At 50.8% G+C, this 20,210-nt stretch overlaps 1 protein-coding gene across 2 annotated transcripts in view; it reads left to right on the top strand.

The window, feature by feature from the left end:
* The window catches only part of MIB2 (mindbomb E3 ubiquitin protein ligase 2), an 82,527-nt gene that overhangs the window by 60,684 nt on the left and 1,633 nt on the right, over positions 1 to 20,210 (top strand). Inside the window, exons 6-18 of one of the 2 annotated variants that reach the window (XM_019541313.1) lie at positions 331 to 473; positions 3,165 to 3,272; positions 5,606 to 5,710; positions 6,465 to 6,627; positions 8,240 to 8,373; positions 10,819 to 10,967; positions 11,549 to 11,705; positions 12,066 to 12,220; positions 14,755 to 14,881; positions 16,307 to 16,537; positions 16,910 to 17,088; positions 18,049 to 18,233; positions 18,981 to 19,046. In XM_019541313.1, coding sequence (XP_019396858.1) covers positions 331 to 473; positions 3,165 to 3,272; positions 5,606 to 5,710; positions 6,465 to 6,627; positions 8,240 to 8,373; positions 10,819 to 10,967; positions 11,549 to 11,705; positions 12,066 to 12,220; positions 14,755 to 14,881; positions 16,307 to 16,537; positions 16,910 to 17,088; positions 18,049 to 18,233; positions 18,981 to 19,046 — 1,902 coding nt within the window. The remainder of the gene's footprint in view (positions 1 to 330; positions 474 to 3,164; positions 3,273 to 5,605; positions 5,711 to 6,464; positions 6,628 to 8,239; positions 8,374 to 10,818; positions 10,968 to 11,548; positions 11,706 to 12,065; positions 12,221 to 14,754; positions 14,882 to 16,306; positions 16,538 to 16,909; positions 17,089 to 18,048; positions 18,234 to 18,980; positions 19,047 to 20,210) is intronic. The other variant, XM_019541315.1, reaches the window with a different exon arrangement.

Genomic DNA, 20,210 nt, shown 5'->3' with positions numbered 1-20,210 from the left:
ACATCCAGCCCAGCCCTCCGGTGCTGTGGGTGCTTGGTATTCAAACTAAATGTCCACACCAAGTCCCACTGATAGAAAGGGTTTGTGGAGACAGTGAAACATTGCCTTGCCAGCCCAACTTTGTGAAACTGCTTTTGGAAGCTCCTGTTGTCCCAGCAGATAATTTAGCTCATGCCTCATGAGTAAAGGGGGCTAGTTTTTCTTCCCCGCCTGCTCCCTTTCCTCATTCCCCAGTTCAGACATACTTAAAGCAGTCGTATGGATGTTAAAGGAGCAACTAGCTGAGGTAGCTAACTCTGGGTGCATTTTGGGGGCTGTCCTTCTGTTCAGGAAAGCCAGCTGAACTGCAGAAGAAAGAGAGCACGGCTCGGCACCCTTTCCAGCACGGTGACAAAGTGAAGTGCTTGCTGGACGTCGATATCTTGCGAGAGATGCAAGAGGGACATGGGGGTTGGAACCCTAAAATGGCTGAGGTACGATTGCCTTCACTTCTGCTCATTGCTTCCCTCAGATAATGTACCGCTCCCTCCCTCGTGCTTTTGTCGTACCATAGGAGATTGCTAGGACCTCCATGCATGTGGCATACTACCCTCTGGTCAAGCGGAGCACATGTAATATCAAAGTTCTTCAGTACCAGGGTGCTGGAGGTGCTTGTAAATCTGTAGCTAGAGATTCACTATCTGTATGCTCCTCCCAGGGCTTAGCCTGTTTTTAAATCTTTGTTTTATGAACCAGTCTGTTGTCCCTTGTTGTAGTCTACAGAAACTCAGGCTGTAGGTACCAGGACTGTAGGTAACATGTCAGGGTAAATGGGCCTAGTTAATGGAACAATTAGAGTCATTCCAGATACAATTCCATTTGTGGCAGACTGAGCAAGAAAGCTCAAAGACTTTGCAACCGGTCAGAAAATAGCGACTGCTAGTAAATGTTGTCATTATTGGGGAAACAGAAGAATCACTTCAAAGCAAGGGTGCCAAACACAGGCTCTAGACCCATTCTGTGTGGCCCACCTGGTAGGCTGCTGGAAGTTTGGGGGGCTTGGCCATCATTAGCAGCCCTCCCTCCAGCTCTGGGCTGCTGCTGAATGCAGCCCTGCATTGCTCTGCATCTCTGGATCCATGCTGCTGCTCAAAAGCAGCTCCATGCTGCTGCGGCCCCAGTCCAGCTCCAGTTCCATGCTGCTGGCCAGCCAGAGCTCTGCACTGCCACCCAAATGTGGCCCTGGGCCATTGCTTGCCTCTGGACCCATGCTGCTTCCCGAATGTGGCCCTGTGCTGCTGTCTGTCCCTAGGCGTGTGCCACTGCCTGAACGCAGTCCCACTCCAGTTGCTGCTGGACCCATGGATTAAGCCTGGGAGGAGCCCCTGTGGCCCAGATCACCCTGGGGCCCGGGGTGAATTTGTCATCCCTGACTTAAAAATGCCTGATCTTGCAACCTTTTCATTGCGAGTGATCCCTTAGTCACCTTCTTAGTCTCAAAGTCTGCTCGCACAAGTTAGTTGTTCAGAGGCCTGGGCCACTAGCCAAAACCTTCAGCCTTACATGCCAAAAGCTGCTCACCCTCACTGAACTCTCATCATCTTCCAAGGTGCTGAGCACCTTTGTCTCCAGCCGACTGGGAAATGGGCTGCTCAGCAGTTCTGCATCTATTCTATGAGGCCAGGGTTCAGGGCCATGATTGTCAGTCTTGCCATTGTACTCAATGAAAGCCAGGGCCTAACTGCAGCCCTGAGTAAGGCAGATCCGCAAATCTCCTCTGTGATTTACAAATCAGAATCTAAAGACCAGTCAGCCCTCGGGTATAATGTTCAGCTTCAAGGTCCCCACATGCACGCTGAATGCAAAATTAATCAGTTGCCATTGAGTTAAATGGGGAAATCTATCCTTTACCTGCCCTGACAAGTCCGTTCAGTTAGATTTAATATTCAGCAGAGGCTGCCAGAAAGATAATGTTCCCTTAGTAAATAGACCATCAGACCTTGAAGAAGGGGTCTGAGCAGTGTCACTCTTCAGCAGTAAATTTAGTGTGGGGCAGTAATATTCATTGACCTCCCCTGTATAAATGAAATTCATCCTAGTTTTGATGCTGGGCAGTCTCTCCAGAGGTCTGCGTGATGGAACTGAATGAAGGTAATTCGCTGAGGAGAGGGGGATTTGGAATAAAAGAGGACACAGGGTGCTTATATATCACATTTATGTCCAGGGCATCAAGGCCAAGGCAGATGTGATACAAGTTGATGCAACCCCATTGAAGCTTTGGGATGAGAAACCCCATTATTTATTTTTTGCTGAAACATTGACATAAATAAGCTGTAGCTTTGTACAGGTGAGCAGTCTTTTTTCTAACTAGCGCCAAAAGGCACTCGGTCAAATTACATCCCTTCATCATTCATTGCTATGCAGCTTGACAAGCTCTGTTGTTTACTAATCAGTCCCTCTTTTGGACAACATGGAGGAGGAAGTACTTCCAAATAATGTAAATTTCCATAACTCCGTCCGTGGAGAGGCGACGGTTTATGCCAGCTGCTGTTTTGCCCCTGGAAATGCAGGCTAGAGTGTTGCTGTGGGGGCTAATACAGGCCACCCCACCCTCGTTCAACCTGAATGTATGATGACTTCCATAGCTTGATGCAGAACTTGGATCTAGCTGATGAAACTCATAGAGCTGTAGTCAGTTTGATTTTTCTTTGGCACATTTGTGGAGCTGTCTCAGAGCTGTTGCCTGCTGACAGGTTCTGTAAGTCAGACTCGCACCGTGATAATTGAAATGGAAAGGTCTCTTGCTACAGCAGGGTAGGAGCTCCCCTGTGCTGCCCATACCCCTCCCTCCACTGCATTTTCTCTCTGATGTTCAATTGCTGCACTTCGCTGTAGTCATTGCTCATCTGCACCAGCTGTTGCAGGTAGTGGTAATGTTCTACCTTGTTTCGCAGGCACTGATTTCTGCCCCCTCCCCCCATAAGCCCAGCTTTCTTTTTATAATGAGGAGTCATCTCCTTTCATGAATGAGCACATGGCTGCATCCTCATTAAATTCAGCCTGTGAATTGGAATGGAGACAATAGCTAATTTTAGGTGGCAGACTTCTTTTCCTTGGAGAGGCTCCTTCCCCTCCCTAAAGCAATGGCATTTATTCTATTCTCTTTTTCTCCTTATCATTTCAAGTTCATTGGCCAGACAGGCACTGTGCACAGGATCACAGACCGAGGGGATGTGAGGGTCCAGTTCAACAGCGAGACCCGATGGACTTTCCACCCAGGAGCCCTGACCAAAGTGAGTGCTGCTGTGTGAGCCTGGCCAGGACAAACAGCTGGGCAGAGGTTGACATGCACTCTCTCAGCAGCGGGGGATGACTTGGTTGGTCTTGGTCAGGTGCCAAAGAAAAGGGCGGGTGGAGAGCAGGGTCAGCCATTCATTCCTTGTAAGGCCAAGAATAACCATTGCAGACCTTGTGACCGCTGAGTTCTTTAGGTCTACACTGGGATAAAACCTTGGTTTTTTGAGCTGAAGTCTGCTAAGAGGCTGGTGTTCAAGGGGAAGAGAGAGGCTGGTAACTGGAATGGCATGACCCTAACACCCAGCTCCTACAGCAGGAGGCTGATATGGGTAGGAGAAACATGGGAGTTAGGGGCAGGTTCCTCTCTGTTCAGCAGCCTTTTAGGAGCTGTGCACAGGTTGGCTCTGCAGCCAAAATCTTCTGAATCAGAGGCAAAGGAGCAGGAAGGTTGCACCTTCCTGAGAACAAACGGTTTGGTCTCTGCCACTCACACAGCTGAAAGGTCACTGACAGACAAAATACCTTTATCAAATAAAGTCTAATGCTGCCCTTGCAGGAGTTGGTAGCCGAACTGCTGTTGGCTTAGTACAGGATCTAGGTTAAAGGCTGCTATGCTGCACTGGAGGTGAAATGTCATACCTGGCTTATCATACCTGGCAAGTGTCTTCTTCCAGCTCCTTCAGACCTTTCCGTGCAGGTGACCTGCAAAATGAAAGTTTGGGAATGAGGCTTGAATGTGACTTAGCTTCCTTATGACTTTTTACAAAGGGCTAGAAGACTTCTTGCCTGATTATATTCCTCTCTGGTTTTGCATTGGAAAGTCAAGGCCCCTTCACCCTTGGCTGACTCCTCGGTTACTGGAGGTTGAGTGGAACGATGACATTGTGAAACTGAAGATTGAGCAATGGGGTGGGAATCTGCAGTTTCAGGGGGGCTGTATGTATTAATTCCTGTTTTACACCAGTGACCAACCAGCATATTAGCTGGGGAACTGTTGTAGTTATTTCAGTGACAGCACTTTCCCCCGAACAGGCAGGAACAGGCAGGAACACAGAAAAGGAGCCAGGCCTTGACAGTTTCTGTTTAAGCCTTGCCTCTTCACATGCTTTGCATTCCCTTTTGCCCATCAGTAACTTCCCTTTACCTCTCTCTGTCAGGGTATCGGACCCTGACCCTTAGCCTGCCTACTCTTGGGGAAGTGAATGTTCTTCATCTGCTTAGACAGAGCATGGTAGACACCCAGGGATGGTATCAACACGCATTTGTTCTTGCCAGCAGAGATCTGGGCCCCAATTCAGGAAGGGGCCCACACCTGTGGTACAGGGCTGACGAGTTCCTTCTTCAATTATCATGCCCCCCCCCCCCGTCAGTCAGGGGGACCCCAAGGGATTCTTGGCACCCAGTGATCCAAGAGAGGACAGGGCTGAGATGGCAGGTCACCTTAGCCAGGGCTTCCCCTCCCTAGCATCAGCTTGAACCTCACAAAGGCATCTCAGCCTCTCGCTCCCTCTCATCCTTGCATCCTTCAGCTGCCTCTCTCTTCACCGCAGGGTCTCTGTGCTCTGTTGCCTTGTCTCTGCCAATGATCTTCTACTCTGTCTGGCTTCTCTAATAATAGTAATAACAATATAATGAATACCCTGCCTTTACACAGCCCCTTTTATCTTCAGAGCACTTTTCACACCCTGCAATGAATTTTTCTTTCTCTCTTTCTTGTTTTCATGGGTTTTTTTCTTGCCATATTCTTCAGCCACTTCCAGAGTCCTTCTCTCCATCTCTGCCTAATTCCTCTAGATACAGGTCTTCTAGGCTTGGGTCTCTGTTTCTAAAGTCAAGGGTTCTGGTCTTCCCCTGGGTGTCTGGGCTGTGACAAAGTAGGTAATTTAAACCTCAGCACATGATGTATATGAAGGGCACAGAACGACCACAGGCCCCACACTGTGGAAAGGGATCATCTGTCCAAGGAAAGGAATGGCTGAGCTCCGACTTGCGTTTCTAGTGGAAGTAATGAACAGAGTTAATGCTGGTATCGGGACAGCAGAGATATTCTGTGTGCACAGGATCACAAACCGAGGTCAGCCTGATCCGGGCTGACCTCTGTGCAAACACAATCACTGGTGAGCAGCAGCCAGAGAAAATGGTGCCACTCCAAGCTCTCTGCTCTGCACAATCTGCACTTGGCCTATTTTAAGGAGCAAAGTGGTGAAGTTTCTGCCAAGCGTAGAGCTCTGAGGACTTTGCTGGAAGTGGGGGGGGCGCTCTTTTGAATGCCTTGTTGCTGGTCTTCTGGTTTCATCCCCCCAAGTTTATGATTTTCTTTTTCTTTTAGCTCAACACCTTTTGGGTGGATGATGTTGTCCGAGTGATAGATGATATGGAAACAGTGAAGCGATTGCAAGCTGGTCATGGGGAGTGGACAGATGAGATGGCACCTGTGAGTGCGCGCCAGCTCCGAGACAGTCCAGTAACTTGCTAACTTTTCAAAAACAGATTAGCAGTAGCAGCTGGGCTGGCCAGCTGCCCTGCTCTTCACCACCTCTTAGTGGTCGGTGCCTGGAGACATATGGGCATGCAAATGCCTTGCAAAAGAAATGTTACTTAATATAACTGGTCATTGGCAACATGGCCTTACAGCAACATTCAAACTATGGGCAAAAGGGAGGAGGGAAAGCTTGCCCATGGAGGTGGTCACCAGGGAACTTATGATGCAAATCCATTAACCAGGCACAAGCAATCTTAGTGCCTTCTCTTATTTCCTCCTTAATTCCCAGGGCTGAGGGGGGAAAGCACAAATAGCAAATGATCTGATCAAACCAATTGTGGCTAAAGAGCAGAGTCTAGAGTGCTCCATCAGCACAGTGAAGAGCCCCAGTCTGGTAGGGTTTGGTACACCATGCTTTGCTGTTTCACTGGCTTCCTCCCCAGACGTATTGCATTGCGTCTTTGGGGACCCTCTTCCCCTGCAGCGTGGAAAGGCAGCTGTACAGCCAATAAACAAGAAGCCGATGCGAGCACTTATCTGTCCACGAAAGGGGAGCTGCCAGCAGTAGTGTGTCATTGATCAGCGCCTCTTCATGTGCTGGGAAGGCCATTGGGAACACGCCCTTAGAAATGGGGCCTTGGCTGAGAGATGCAGGAAACGCATCCACTCCAGGGTCTTTAAAGCCTCTCTCTTCTTCTCATTGCAGACACTAGGGCACATTGGCAAGGTGATCAAGGTCTTTGGGGATGGAAACCTGCGGGTGTCTGTCGGAGAGCAGTCCTGGACCTTCAACCCAGCTTGCCTCACAGCCTACCAACGAGACGAGGATGCCAACCTCATGACAACGGAAAACGCCAAGGAGTCAAAAAGTGAGTGGGCACACAGAGGCCTGGCCCCCCTCCATCTAGGCTTGAGAAACACCTGCTGGGGATCTGTAGCACAGTGGCTGCCCTTCTCTGCAGGTCAGGTGGGAACCTAAATACTTGCATCTTCCTTTCCACTAAAGCACAGTCAGGGGAGCTGGGAAGTTACGGCACAGCAGCATGTAGGGCCTCTTTGTTCTGCTCCAGGTTGTCACTGGATCACTGTTTTGATCATAGGCAAATAGCATATCCCTGCCATGCCCCAGTTTCCTGGTCCTTAAGGTGGGCATAATAATGCTGCTCTACTTTATTGGAGGTAAGAGTTAATTCATGAAGATTTAACTTGTTAATGTTTGTAAAGTGATTTCAGCCCCTTGCCAGGCTCTCTATGGACAGCATTATTTTGCCTAAGCCATGCTGCATCCTGTTTGTGTGGGCTGCATTCTTGTTCTGTTTTCTCTGTCTATTCATAGACGTTTTGTGACCTCTCTGTGATTTTTTTTGAGCAGGCAGGAGGGCGGGATGGCATAGGGGGTAGATGCATACATAGATACACATGTTCTACCTTGAGCAAAGCTATCAAATTCATCTGGCACTGCGAGCCAGATGAGCAGCATAGGGCTAGCCCTACAGGTGAGATCAGGCCCATGGAAATGCCCTGCTCCCATATGCTGGATCCAGTCCCTGCAGTGCCTGCCTGCTTCAGCCAATCCAGGATATGAACTCAAGTGCCACACCAGCTGGAGTGGGCACCGAATGCCACACAGTCCAAAGCCAACCAGAGCAGTGCTCCATTTAGCATACATGGGGCCCGTGCTACCTCTCTTGGCTGGTTCAGGACTGTGCCACACATGGTGCCTACTTCCAGACCCACAGTGAGGGCACAGCCTGCCCCAGGGAGCGGCTGGGGGACTCAGCCTGGACTGGCCCCATCTGGGTGCTGCACATGGCCCAGGCCGAAGTGCAGGGCTACTTCAGTGCCCACTGCACATGGCATCTGGGTCAACTTGAGATCCAAGGCCAAAAGAGGAGGCCAAATGATGTGGCTCTTTAGGCCAGATGCAGCCCGTGGGCCGTATCTTTGACATCCCTGATCTGGTGCGTTCATCCAGTTTTGTGAGAAATATTTGGATCCATTCAGGAACCTGGTGCTGAATCTTGTCTGAGTTTGAGCGAGGTTCAGGTCTGGATCCAAGCTCCTTAGCTCTGCCCTGTCTGATGGAAACAAACCCCTGGAGCTCCCTTCAGGCACCACGAATGGAGACCACGTCTGAGGTGCTGTGGTCATGATTTTCCTCTCACCTTCAGAATATGAGTTTTTTTATTTTCTTACAACTCCACCTTTCCCTAGAACCAGGAATCCATGTTCAGAATACTGGTTGCATGTATGTAATTAACCCCTAGGGCTGTTCTTAGGATCTCTGGAGCTAAATACACAAGCCTCTCTGGCTCTGGCTAAGGCACAGTGGCCTGTAGCCAGGGGCCATAGCAAGTCTGTAACACTCTTTATGCAAGCCTGTCCATTGGGGGAAGCAAAGGTCTGCACTGATAATGCAGGCTGCGCTCTCCATGCCAGTTCCCACTGCATAACCTGGGGCTGTTTCTCATTCTTACCCAGGCACTCTGATCAGCATCCTGGAGAAGCTGCTCTCCCAGAAGGCAGAGTCAGATCACCCAGGGCGCTTGGTCCTCGAGGCAGCACATGGCAATGCTGCAAAGGTCCGGGACCTGGTGCAGAAGTACCCTGACAAGGCAAGGCTGAGAGGACCCCTGCAAGGTCCAGGGGGCATTTATTGCCTGGCTGTAAAGCCTCTGCAAAAGGGCGGGGGCAGGGGACAGAGGGGTGTGCAGCTAAACCCTTATGTAAGCTACAAACAGCTGGCAAGTGATTTTTGCTTGAACTGAAGATTACATTTGCATATTTCGTAGCCTAAATTAATGACTCTAAATCCGTGCTGGAGTTAAGTACTCACAGCCAGTTTCTGAAGCTGGCTGCTCCCAGGAGTTATTCTCTTCACAGAAGGGCTGACTCCAAAGCAGAGCTAGGCGTGTTCGTACTCAACACAAGCACCGTGCGTGGCAGGACAGCCGAGTCCCAGGGCTTCCCTGGGGCCCAGAGCTGGCAGCTGCAGCGCCTGCCCCTGAGTTGAGAGGCTCTGGTTCCCCAGTGGGCAGAACTCCCCTGGGTCTGCTCAGGTGCTCAGCTGGAAGCATTGTCCAGTGGCTAGAGCAGGGGGTGGAGAGTTGGGGGGTCTGAGAGCTGTGTGTTGTCAGCTGGCTGGAACTGTAACCTCTGGTGAGCCCCTGAATCCTGTCTGACTGTGACAGAAGGAGACATCTGTTCAAGTGCCAATCCCAGCATCATACACATGAATGCAGAACTTTTCTACTGTAGCAATGTGCCCTGTAGCCAGGGCCTAGATCTCGTAGTCTGGATCCTGGGGTTCTGTTCATGCCTTTGTTACTGACTTGCTATGTGACCTTGGGCACATCACATTGCATCTCTGAGCCTCAGGTCCTTTATCTCAGGATCACCACACCTTTCTGCCTGTGCGAATATCTGCTGATGACAGAGGCTACACAAGATGCTCTTTCTATGCGTATGTGCTGAGGCCTCCTGCAATACATGCATAATCTGTATGAGGTTGTGGCTGGTGTGCAAGTATAGCTACAGGGGTGTTTCTGAATGACTTGGGCAGTGCTTCTACAGCCAGGAGCCAGGCTGCTGAGCTCTCCTCTGCTCTGATCCCTCCTGCACTCAAAGAGGACCCAGCTGGTTTAGCAAGGGGTAGAGTCTGCAGGTGAGAAAGGAGAGAGCAGGATGCTTCAGCACAGTGTCCTTGGAGGGGAGCATAAATTATGGTGAAGCAATAACCCAGGGGCAGACAGTTATTTTGGGCAGAGGGCCGCTTACTGAGTTTTGGCAAGCCATCAAGGGCCGCATGATAGGCAGCCAGGGGCAGATGAATATTAATTTTCTAAATTTTTTAAGGGCCCCGCAGGTCAGATAGGCTAGCCCGGTGGGCCACATCCGGCCCCCGGGCTGCATTTTGCCCACCCCTGCTATAACCACGTGTCACCAGGGAGGGCAGATTGATGGACCAGTATCGGTGCTGGAATCTGTTCTATGGAGACATCAGCAATGTTGAGAGCCACGGTCTGATTTAATGGTTTGCCAGACCATTATTTTGGCTTGTTATCTATCCACAAAGCTGACCAGGCCAGTAGAGATGGTGAGTGGACTTGTAATGGAGTATAAGAAGTATCCAGCCACCTGTGACTGGGACTAATGTGTCTGCAGTGGGTGAGCATCAGGGGTCAGGAATAGTTTCACTTTATCCCAAGACCTTAGATCTGGATTTCTCTTCGGCCAGTTTGTTCCAACTGGCAAGAGACAAATGGAATTGTAAGCTGGCTAAGCAAAGACAGGGAGTGTTAGTTTCAATCCTTCCTCACCTGGCCTACTTTCTTAGCAGCACTGCCCAAGAAGAAACCCTGCCTGACCTGCTCCTGTGACCAATGCATAGGATCAACTGCAGAAAAACTCCCTTTTCTGTACTTGCCAGGGCACTGAGGCTTTGCCAGCTCCCCAGTCACTCCCCCTGGGCCAGTCATTGATTTCATTACCTTCCTTGCCCTCCTGTCTTGGCCTCGCATACAGCGCCCTATTGTTCGCCAGCTCTTTTAATCCTTAAAAATCTTGTAGCAGCAGCTTAGTCCTGTGATTCACCATCCACACACTGTACCCAGTATGGAGACCAGAGTGACTTAAAATACTTCGCATGTACTTTGTCACCAGAGACCTATGCATTATTTCATCTTCCCCTCCTCTATGAGAGAGGGAGACATAGTCAGCATGGTCCCAGAGAGAGTTGTTATGAGAGGAGGGATTAGAGCCCAGGTGTTCCTGGCTTTCCAGGTATATGCTAGCCCTGCTCTGTAGTCAATACAAAGTACTGTCCTCCTACAGCCCAGGGATACTCTGAACAGGAATTGCTTTTTCTTTTGCATTTGTACAGCACCCAGTGCAGTGGGACCTCTTAGTGCTTCTGGGCACCACTGTACTGCAGCTAGCCATGGACTCACTCTGCCATCTGGTTACACAGAGAGCAGTGCTGCCCCGGGGTCTGGGAGCTGGGGTTTCTGGAGCACAGTCTCCTGGAACAACTCTGTGCCTTGTTCTTTCTGCTCTCATAGGTCGACATTAAGAACCAGGGCAGAACTGCGCTCCAGGTGGCAGCCCACCTGGGCCGGGTGGAGGCTGTGAAGATCTTACTCCAAGCTCATGCCAGCATTGACCTGAGAGATGAAGAGGGGGATGCAGCACTGCATTATGCAGCTTTTGGGTAGGAACCAGGTCATGACCTCACTGATTCTCTCTGCTGAGGGCCAGAGGCTCAGCTGTAAATGTGGACAGAGCTGGAGCCGAACCACCAGCCCAGAGAGGTGGGAGTCAGCCCCAGTCTATACTGCTGCACAGAGCTATGGCAGCTCAGAATTTGGCCCTACAATACCAGGGGCCACAGGGTGGTTTTGTGAAGCACTGATCCTCAGGGGAAAGTCAGTTCTCCATGGTACAGTCTCCTTGGGACTAAATGAGGATTTGGGAATGTGAAAGGAAGCAGATGATGGAGCTTTCTTGGGTTCCTATTATAAAAATGTATTTGCAGTCCACAGGAAAAAACAAGGCTGAAATCTGCCCTCTGCTACTCTGCTGGCAATCCAGACCAGCTCCATCAAGGCCAGTAGGACCACGACTACCCTGGCTCTTCACCAGGATAACAGTCTGGGCTCCTACTAGGCAAGCTTTTTAATTGGAGGTGGGGTAGAAAACAAGTGCAAGAACCAAGACAGAATGTTGCCTTGGAGAAGGAGAAATGACATCCCATGATCTTGGCATCCTGTTTCTCTCTCCTTCTGAATTCAGGAACCAAGCAGAGGTCGTCCGCTTGCTCATGAGCAAAGGAGCCAACGCTGACCTCCTGAATAATGCGAAGTGCACAGCCCTGTACGTTGCAGTCAACAAAGGATTCATGGAGGTGGTACGGGCCCTTTGTGAGCATGGCTGTGACGTTAACCTCCCGGTAGGCCATTTCACTTTTATGCCTCTTGTGGCTGCAGGCTTTTTTTCGACTTATGTTGAATATGATATTAGATGCCCAGCATTTAATGGTGTACCTTTGTGTTGAACATGGCACAAGCAAAATGCATCCTGGATTTTGGCGGGGAGCATTCTGCTCCTGCGCCTTCCCGGTATTCCAGGCTGCAGCCATTCTGCTACACAGAGAAATGTGCAGACAAAACAGTTACACTGGCATCCTCTGAGAGCGATCCAGGGGTTGTGTCTGTCTCTGCCCCTTGCCTCTGCTGGGTCCTTGGGAGTGGTGTATTTGACCAGAGGCTTTGTGACGTAACCAGAGCTGTGCTGTGGCTTCTTCTGGCAGGACTCATATGGTGACACTCCCCTGCATTATGCCATCACCACAGACTTCAAAGGCGTGATTGAGATCCTCACAGAAGTACCGAACATTGATTTCACTGTCCAGAATCGCCAGGGCTTTAACCCACTGCACCACGCTGCTCTGAAAGGAAACAAGCTGTGAGTGACAGGAAGCTTCCTGCGTCCTGCTTTGTCCAGGCTGCAACTGATGTCCCTGGGACAGGAGTGGGGAAGGGATGGGGTGGCCTGGGACAGCCAGGGTGCTCTCCCCATGTACGGTGGGGCAGATGCCTGGGAGCCATTTGCAGATCAGCAGTGATAGGGGAAGTCACCATCTGTTACAAGGCTTCAGGCAAATTCCCTGCTTTGCTGGGGATCAGTGCAGCACCACCGCTGTGATCACAGCGGCAAATTCCATGTGCTGGGAGGCCACTGTTCTCCCAGGGTAAAGGAATGGGAAGGAAAAGCCTTTGGAGGGGATGCCTGAATGCTGAGGACATGGAGCTGTACAGAGCAGCAGACCTGCTCCAGCAGACTTCAGCTTGCTCAAAAAGACCTTCCCCTTCCATTTGGCCCTGCCCCAGAGTGAGTCTCCTCTCCTGTGGGTGCAGGAAGGAGATCCCTTTCTCAAAGAGCTGAGTTCCTTGACAGAAAATGCAGGCTGGCTGATCCCGTTCCCCACCACCACCCATGGAAGCCTTCCTGGTTGCATGTGTGATGCCTACATTAAAAACCTTTGGAGCAATTTAGTATTCTGTACGTTTGTCTGGCAGCCAGAGCCTCGTGAAAGTGCCACTCCAGGCCCAGCATCAGCTATGTACGTTGACAGATGACACTGAGGTCAAGTGTATACCAGGAAGTTTTTCTGGTTAAAGGGCTGGTTCTTAGACAGCAAAAATCACCAAGGTAGATGCAGTCAGAAAAATCCCTTTGTTGGTCCCTTACTCCACTTGGGGAACTAGTATAAATAGCATCCCCACTAGTTGGAGTTGTACCAGCCAAGCCCTTCCAGCAAAGACAATGGCACTCTTTCCTCTCATCTTTTCCCAAGACTGAGAGATTCTTATAAATGTCAGTATAAGGACAAAAAATAATTCTGTTGACATCTCTGAAGTCCAAGAGAACATTTTCTAATGCCTGGCACTCAAAGATGGGTTCATTGAGATGATGGTTATGAAGTTTGTATGGCCCTGAAGAGACCTCAGTATCCACTTTTCAGAAAAGCTGGAGGGAAAATGTACTGAATTGCTGATGCTAGAACAAAAGTAAACATGCAGCCCCTTGAAAGTAAGACATAGAAACTGTTTACTTTGCTCTGATTTTTTGCTTCTCATGGTTTATAAAAAGAACCAACCTGTCACTATGAGAAACTCATCAGCTGGTTCTTCTGCTATTTCAGTTATCTGGTAAAAAATTCCACATAGAATTTAATACCCCAAACTAGATGAGTGCATTGGGCCAAAATCACTGCTAGTGTGAACAGCTGCAGTTTTAGAGCCAACAGAGAGCGCTATGTCGAACTGGTGTCGGCAAAAAATGTGGCCTTTGGTGTCCTTTTCCTTTTAAGTGTCATCATGTTGAGGAGCTGAATCTCCCTTCCCAAAGGACTCTGTGCACTGAGGCTTCTTTACTTTGGTAGAAGACAAGCTGCTTTTCTGCTTGCTGCCCCTGCAAAAGGAAAATGTTCCTTATGCTTCTGTATTTACTGGGCTAAAATGTGGGGAGAGGTTCCCCAGTATATACTCCTCCTGTGCCTCTGTCCTATAGGTGGGTGAGATTTATTACCTTAAAACTCCTTTCCTTGCCCTCAGTCTCCCTCCCCACCCCAATCTGCCAGCTGCCCATACTGACCCTAACTTCAAATCCTGTGGCGAGCTCTCACTGCTCCTCCACAGTCTTGGTTAGGATAACAAGGGGAAAGACTAGGGCTGTGTGAAATTTCAGCAACTGTTTTGTTTTGGACACTGAATCCAAATCAAAATGGAAGTCTTTGAAACATTTTGGAGCCGGGCTTGCAGGGAAACAAGGAGAGGGAGGGGAAAGAAAGGGGGAAGAACTGCTCTGCTATGGACATCTAGCTCCCGGTTCGATTCCCCAGCTCTGTGATCACGGCCCCCAGATCTGCATGCAGGGTTTCAGCAGGCTGGGGCCAGCGGCAGCTGCTTGGCGCAACCAGCACCAAGCGCCGGGAGGACTGTGGTGCTACCACTAGCCCCAGCCTGTAACGGCAGCCTGCTGAAACCCAGCATGCAGATCCAGGGGCCATACTGCCTGGGAAAAGCTGAAGGAATGATCAGAGAGGTGGGGAATCAAACAGGGAGCTGGGAAATTGAGCCAGGGGCTGGAGAAATGAACAGGTTGGCTGGGGAATCGAACCTGTTTCGCACAACCCTGGGAAAGACTGGACTAAATTTGCCCTGGGTGTGTTGTGCAGGTTAGGGGAAGTGCCACTTTAGCTACAAACAGACATTGTGAGCTTATCCCAAGCCATTAAAGAAAAATCAAGGGCCCTTGCTGGGCTCTCCTAACTCACTATGCAAGATGGAGCTCAATCAGCCTTAGCCACAGACTCCTTTATCATCTTAGGAGTGTTCATAAACAATGAGCAGAGGAGGCAGGTTGGTCTCTTCTGCATCACTCGCCTTCCTGGTAAGTAATGCTCTGTCCTCTGGTTCTACTTCTTGTCTCCCCAGTGCCATAAAGAAGATCCTGGCAAGAGCCCGGCAGTTGGTCGATGCCAAGAAAGAAGATGGCTTCACCGCCCTGCATCTCGCTGCCCTCAACAACCACAAGGAAGTGGCAGAAATCTTGATTAAAGAGGTAAAGAACTGTCCTGAGAAGCAGCAGGTGGATGTGTCAGGTCATTGCCACCTCTCTGACATTGTTCTGCAGGGAGATTTGTGCTGTGTAGGGCTTAGAGTAGAGAAGCTGGGACTGCCTAGACTGGCAGTGGCAGGGAGTGGAGTATCATAAACTGAAACAAGAAAGAGTTAGGGTTGGTTGGGGTCTGTGTGTCTAGGGGTTTGGGAGCAGAGGAAAGGACATCCCAGGAAATTCCCTGGGGATGTAGCTAACACCATTGTCCAACCCTTGCTCTGCCTCATGAATGCTATAAATGCTGGGCAGCTCTCTCAGTGTCCCTCTCTTCTCTCTCGTGAAACATTTCTAAGGGCCTCTATCCTGCTCTGCTTTACAGTAACAAGAACCATAAATCATTTTGCTCCCCAGAGCTCTCTTTTTCAGGCCGCCCCGTTGAGATGCTTTTCTGGCCCCTTGGGGGCAGTGCTCTCTAACCATGAGAGCAGGGAATTGCAAGTCAGGAAATGAATCCAAGTTTTGCCAGACTTCAGCACAGCCTAGGCCTCAGCCCTGTGTTCCCACCTTTGGGAAACAGCATTGCAGAAAGTAGTGGCTAGATCTGGGACTCCAGGGATTGGGTTGCAACTGGCACCAGCCTATTCTTGTGCCTTGATTTCCCCATCTGTACAGTGATGGATACCTAGGTACGGTGGTACCATCTTGGACTGATGATGGGCACTGATGCCTCAGAACAAGTCCACAGTGTTTGTTACTAGAGCAGTCTTCTTGGGGAGAGCACTGTAGCAGGATGATTTCATTGTTTTTGGTACAATCCACTTGTTATACCACCTGCTCCTTAAAGGCCAACTATATTTCCAATTCTACCCTTTGCAGTCTCAGTGCAGGGGCAGAATAGCCCGCTGGGCCCAGTGCAGGGTAACCTCTCCCAAGGGGCTCATGTTTGCTGTGTCCTGTCTGTCGCAGCAGGGAGCTTTTCCTATTATTCTCTGCAAGGGCTTGTGGGAAACTGAAGCACAGAAAGCAATCGGGGGTCTGCCTTGCTTTGTAATGCTAAGGAGCTAGTCTTTGACTGCCTGTCTGGATTCATCCCAGCCTTCCACATGTGAGAGTTGAGCAGTTTACTAGCTGTCACATCCAGATCCTTTCCAGCCAGGGAAGTGATTTCCTTTGGACAGTCCTCGCACTTGTTTGTGTCCAGTCCAGCCAGTGCTTTAGCACCTGACTGTCCCAACTCCTGCTCTGATGGCCGGATCACTTTGCAACTCCTCTGGGGGACACTGTATCCCTCTGGGGACTGCAGTGTGCAACCCCCTGTGCTGCTCTTGCACTGAGAGAGGGTTGAGGCAGGTCCCTTCCCTGAAACATGCAGCAGTTTCCCTGCTGCTTTGCAGTGACCCATCTGCTGGGCTGTTTCCTTTCTTCAAGGGCCGCTGTGATGTAAACCTCAGGAACAACCGGAACCAGACCCCGCTGCACCTGGCCGTCACACAGGGGAACGTGGAGATGGTGCAGCTGCTGGTCAGCGAAGGCAGCGATGTCAATGCTGAGGATGAGGATGGGGACACGGCTATGCACATTGTCCTGGAGCGACAGCAGCTCATGTCCATCATGCTGGAGGAGCAGGAAGGGGACGAGGGACAGTCACTCTTCACCATGGTGAGGGACGGGGGTGTTGCCTGATGTCACTGGAATGACCCTGAACAGTCAAACAAGGAGAGGGGAGATGGTCTCCTAACGTTTATTTCCAGCTCAGAGTGGGATGGAGAGAGAGTGCATTATCCTAAAATAACCCAGTGGCTTGTTTGGGACCTGGGAAATTTGCCTTGGGGACCCGGGTTTGGAAAAGGGCTATAAATCTTGGTCTCCAAAGGCTGCTTGTGGTAGGAGGGGGCTGCCCTAAAGCAAATAGACTGCAAACTCCGTACATGCATCTTGCAGGCCTGAAAACTGAGGCCAGGTGTTCAGGACTTTACCTACGATGAGGGCCCCTGCAAGGATTAACAGAGACTGTTTCTCTCCCTTGCTCAGCTAAAGGCATCAGGCTTCCTTGGGAACACAGAGCTGAATGTTGGCTCTGCAATTGCCTGTTACTTGGCACAAGAAGGAGCGGACATTAATTACGCCAACCACAGGGGAAAGTCTCCGCTGGACCTCATCGCAGATGGCCGAATAATCCTGATCATCAAGAACTTTGCCCAGAAGTTCAGGTAGACTGTAGAGCAGGACCCATCTCTCTTCCCTGAGCCTATAACCACAAGCCACACCACTCCCAAGGAGGCCTACCTCTGGCCAGGCTATGAGCTCCCACCCCTGCCGCAGTTGATTTCAGTGATGGGTGGTCACTTAGTTCCAGGAGGAGCTCAATGCCCAGCAAAATCAGCGTGAGGTCAGAACTTGCTGTCAGTCACCAGCCTTTGGCATCTTCCTGCCTGTAGTCTGACCCCTTCTAGTTTCTAGCAAGCTGGATGTTGGCACTGAGTCTGCAGGCTCATGTTCTAGTCAAGACCAGTAGCTCAGGTGGCCAAGAGCCTCTCATTTCTCTGACCAGGGACAGTACTGCATGTAAGACCAGCCTCTTTCTGCACCTCTCTGCCATACCACCTGACACGCATCCTTTTGTAGTTCCTCTGCTCTATTCCCCATCTCTCATATCTGGGGGTGGAAGTGAGTTTCTGAGCCACGCATCACTTTTGCAGGGCACTTCTGGGTTTCACTCTACTCTCACACAGCCAGCCCAACCAAAGGGCAGGAGGAGAGGAACCCCAAATACAGAGGCGTCTCAGCTCAAACAGTAGCTGGACAGTGTCCATTTTTGAGCTGGAAAAAAAGTGTGATCCCTGCAGCAGCAAATAGAGCTGTTATCACCCAAAAGCACCACTGCCATCTCTGTTGCCACCCAGTCCCTCTCTTCTTCTCCATCTATAGGCCGAGCCAGTGCCCCAGCTACGGGAACCTCCTTCCCCATAAGCAGATCCCCACCAGTTCACAGCAGCCCAGGAGCTGCTGCTCAGTGTGCACAGAGCACCTGCCTGTACCTCTCATGATGCGATGGGTGGGGTGAGGGCTCTGAGGAGAGGCTGTCCAGCTGCCTCCTGCATCCCCCGGGCAGCTCCAGCCAGTGGGGACACCACAGCACCACATATCTGATTCCATATTCCCCACTGCAGAGAACAGCAAGCGTCTCTGGACACTGCAACAGTGCCCTGCAGTCTACGCAGGGTACACACCACCCCCAACACCATGACCAACCTCAGCGTGTCAAACATGGCTGCCCCCACCGAGTGCCTGGTCTGCTCGGAGCTGGCCCTGCTCATCCACTTCTTCCCCTGTCAGCATAGCATCGTTTGTGAAGGTAAGTCACTGTTCGCTCCTCCCACATGCCCTTGTCTGGGCTCCGAGTCCCATGACTCAGTGTCATGGGTCAGGGCTCTCAGGCATCAACCCAGAGCAACCCCAGTGTAGTTGCAGCAATGTCCTTGTAGATGCAGTGCCTGAGGGCATGTGAGGCTTGTTGTCCATGATTACCATTGGCTTGATGGATTGGGGATCTAGGCAGCTTGTCCAGTGGTTACAGCTGCCCTGGACAATTTAGATAGATGGCTGGTTGCCTCCCTTTCAGCCAGTGAGACTTTCTCCAGCAAAACAGCTTAGAGGGTTTATTCCCTCCTCTGGCTTGCATCCTCTGTTTCTGTCTGAATGATATTAGCAGAGATCTGCTCAATTGTGTCTGTTAGCGTGTTCCTCACCTGCATCCCTTGATCTGGCTGTGGGAAATTGGGTTGGAATCCCATCCCACTCCCTTTGAGCAACCACAGCCCTGAGGTTCAAGTCACAGGGGTGGAGTGTGTCATGGCCAGCATGGGAACCTGGCCAGGGAGGGGTCAGAGCTGTTTGATGCTGTTGGGGCAGGGCAGATTAAAAAAAGGACCAGGATGTAGCTCAGGAAGAAGCTGACATTCCCAGTGCCTTGCAGACATCGTCTCAGGCAGTTCCCAGATTGGTTTAAATGCTGATGCCCATGAGACCATTCCTGGCTTTGGGGCTTGTTCAAGTCCCCAGGGTTTAGCTGTAACCTCTCTTCTCATCCTGCTCTTGGCAGAATGCTCCCGGAGGATGAAGAAGTGCATCAAATGTCAAGTGACAATAACCAAAAAACTCAAACAAGGTACGTTCCCTGTGTCTTGCCATGCAAGACCCTGCAAGAGGCCCTTGCCCACATGTGCTCAGGCAGTCTCCAGACCAATTGGCCCCTTTGAAATGAGCTTAAGAAGGGACCCTCTACCCGATCGCCAGGGCTGGTCACCATAACTTCACACTCAGCTGATGTTCCAGGGGTGGAGTTGTCTCTCACCTCTTGAGGCAGCTGCCCCAAACCAAGATAGGGGCCCCCCCATTGGCAGGGCTGTGCCTGTGCATCAGTAGTAGTTGTCTGGCTCCCAGACTGTCAGTGCAGCCCCTTCCTCCAGAGGTGGTTTCACAGTGGAAATGTGCACAATGGAAAGCATTGCTGTATGGAAGAGACTTGTTTCACCCTTGATCTGCGAAGGTATTTGAAACCCCAGTCAGCCTGCGGGCGCCAAGCAAGCAGGGTTGGGCCTGGCCAGCTGCCTAGGGACAGTAAGGGTCAGTTGCCCTAACAAGGATCCTCTCACACTGAGCCCAGATCCCTGCAACTTTGGACAGGGAGCATCTTCCATTCTCAGACCAGGGGATGGTACATTCTCCTGTACCAGGGGCAGCAGGTTGGTTCTGTGCCGTGTGGCAGCAGAGTCCTGCTAGCCCTGGCATTTATCTGTGCTGTCCAGTGTAACATCCATGACCAGGTGTAGTTGCCCCTGTGTACCTCAGGCTGGACCATAAGGACACACTCCTGTGTGTGTGTTTGTGGACAGGAATGGCAAGCTCTACTGCTGCTGCTTAGTATCTTTTGCCATTTTGAGTTGACACCAGACTGTGGTTTTATGAGTGGGCACCGCTGCCAACTGGCTGCCTGGGTGAAGGTGCAGCCAAGGATCTGTTACCTGGTGTTGGGTATGCGCAGCTGGCAAGGGCAGAAATCCCAGCTGGGAACAGTTGTGCTGCAGTGTCCTGAGGTCACCTGCCAATAGGCAGGAGAAACCTATCGTTGCTGCTTTGCTGGATGATGTAGAATTCAGGAGGGCAAGACAGGGCAGCAAGAGACATCAAAGCAGAGTCTCACCCTGCCCAAGACCAGAATCTCTGCACGAAGTTTCCAGTCAGTGCAGCAGAGACCTGTCAGAATAGCAGAGCTCCTAGATAACTCAGCAGGACCCTATCATTGGCATAACTGCGGTGTCTTCTCAGAGCA

Source organism: Crocodylus porosus, unplaced genomic scaffold (assembly GCF_001723895.1).
Source record: "Crocodylus porosus isolate Cpor-Errol unplaced genomic scaffold, CroPor_comp1, whole genome shotgun sequence".
In the NCBI taxonomy this organism is placed as follows: domain Eukaryota; kingdom Metazoa; phylum Chordata; order Crocodylia; family Crocodylidae; genus Crocodylus; species Crocodylus porosus.
The sequence above is the reverse complement of the archived record's forward strand: the minus strand, read 5'-3'. Positions and strand labels throughout refer to the sequence as shown.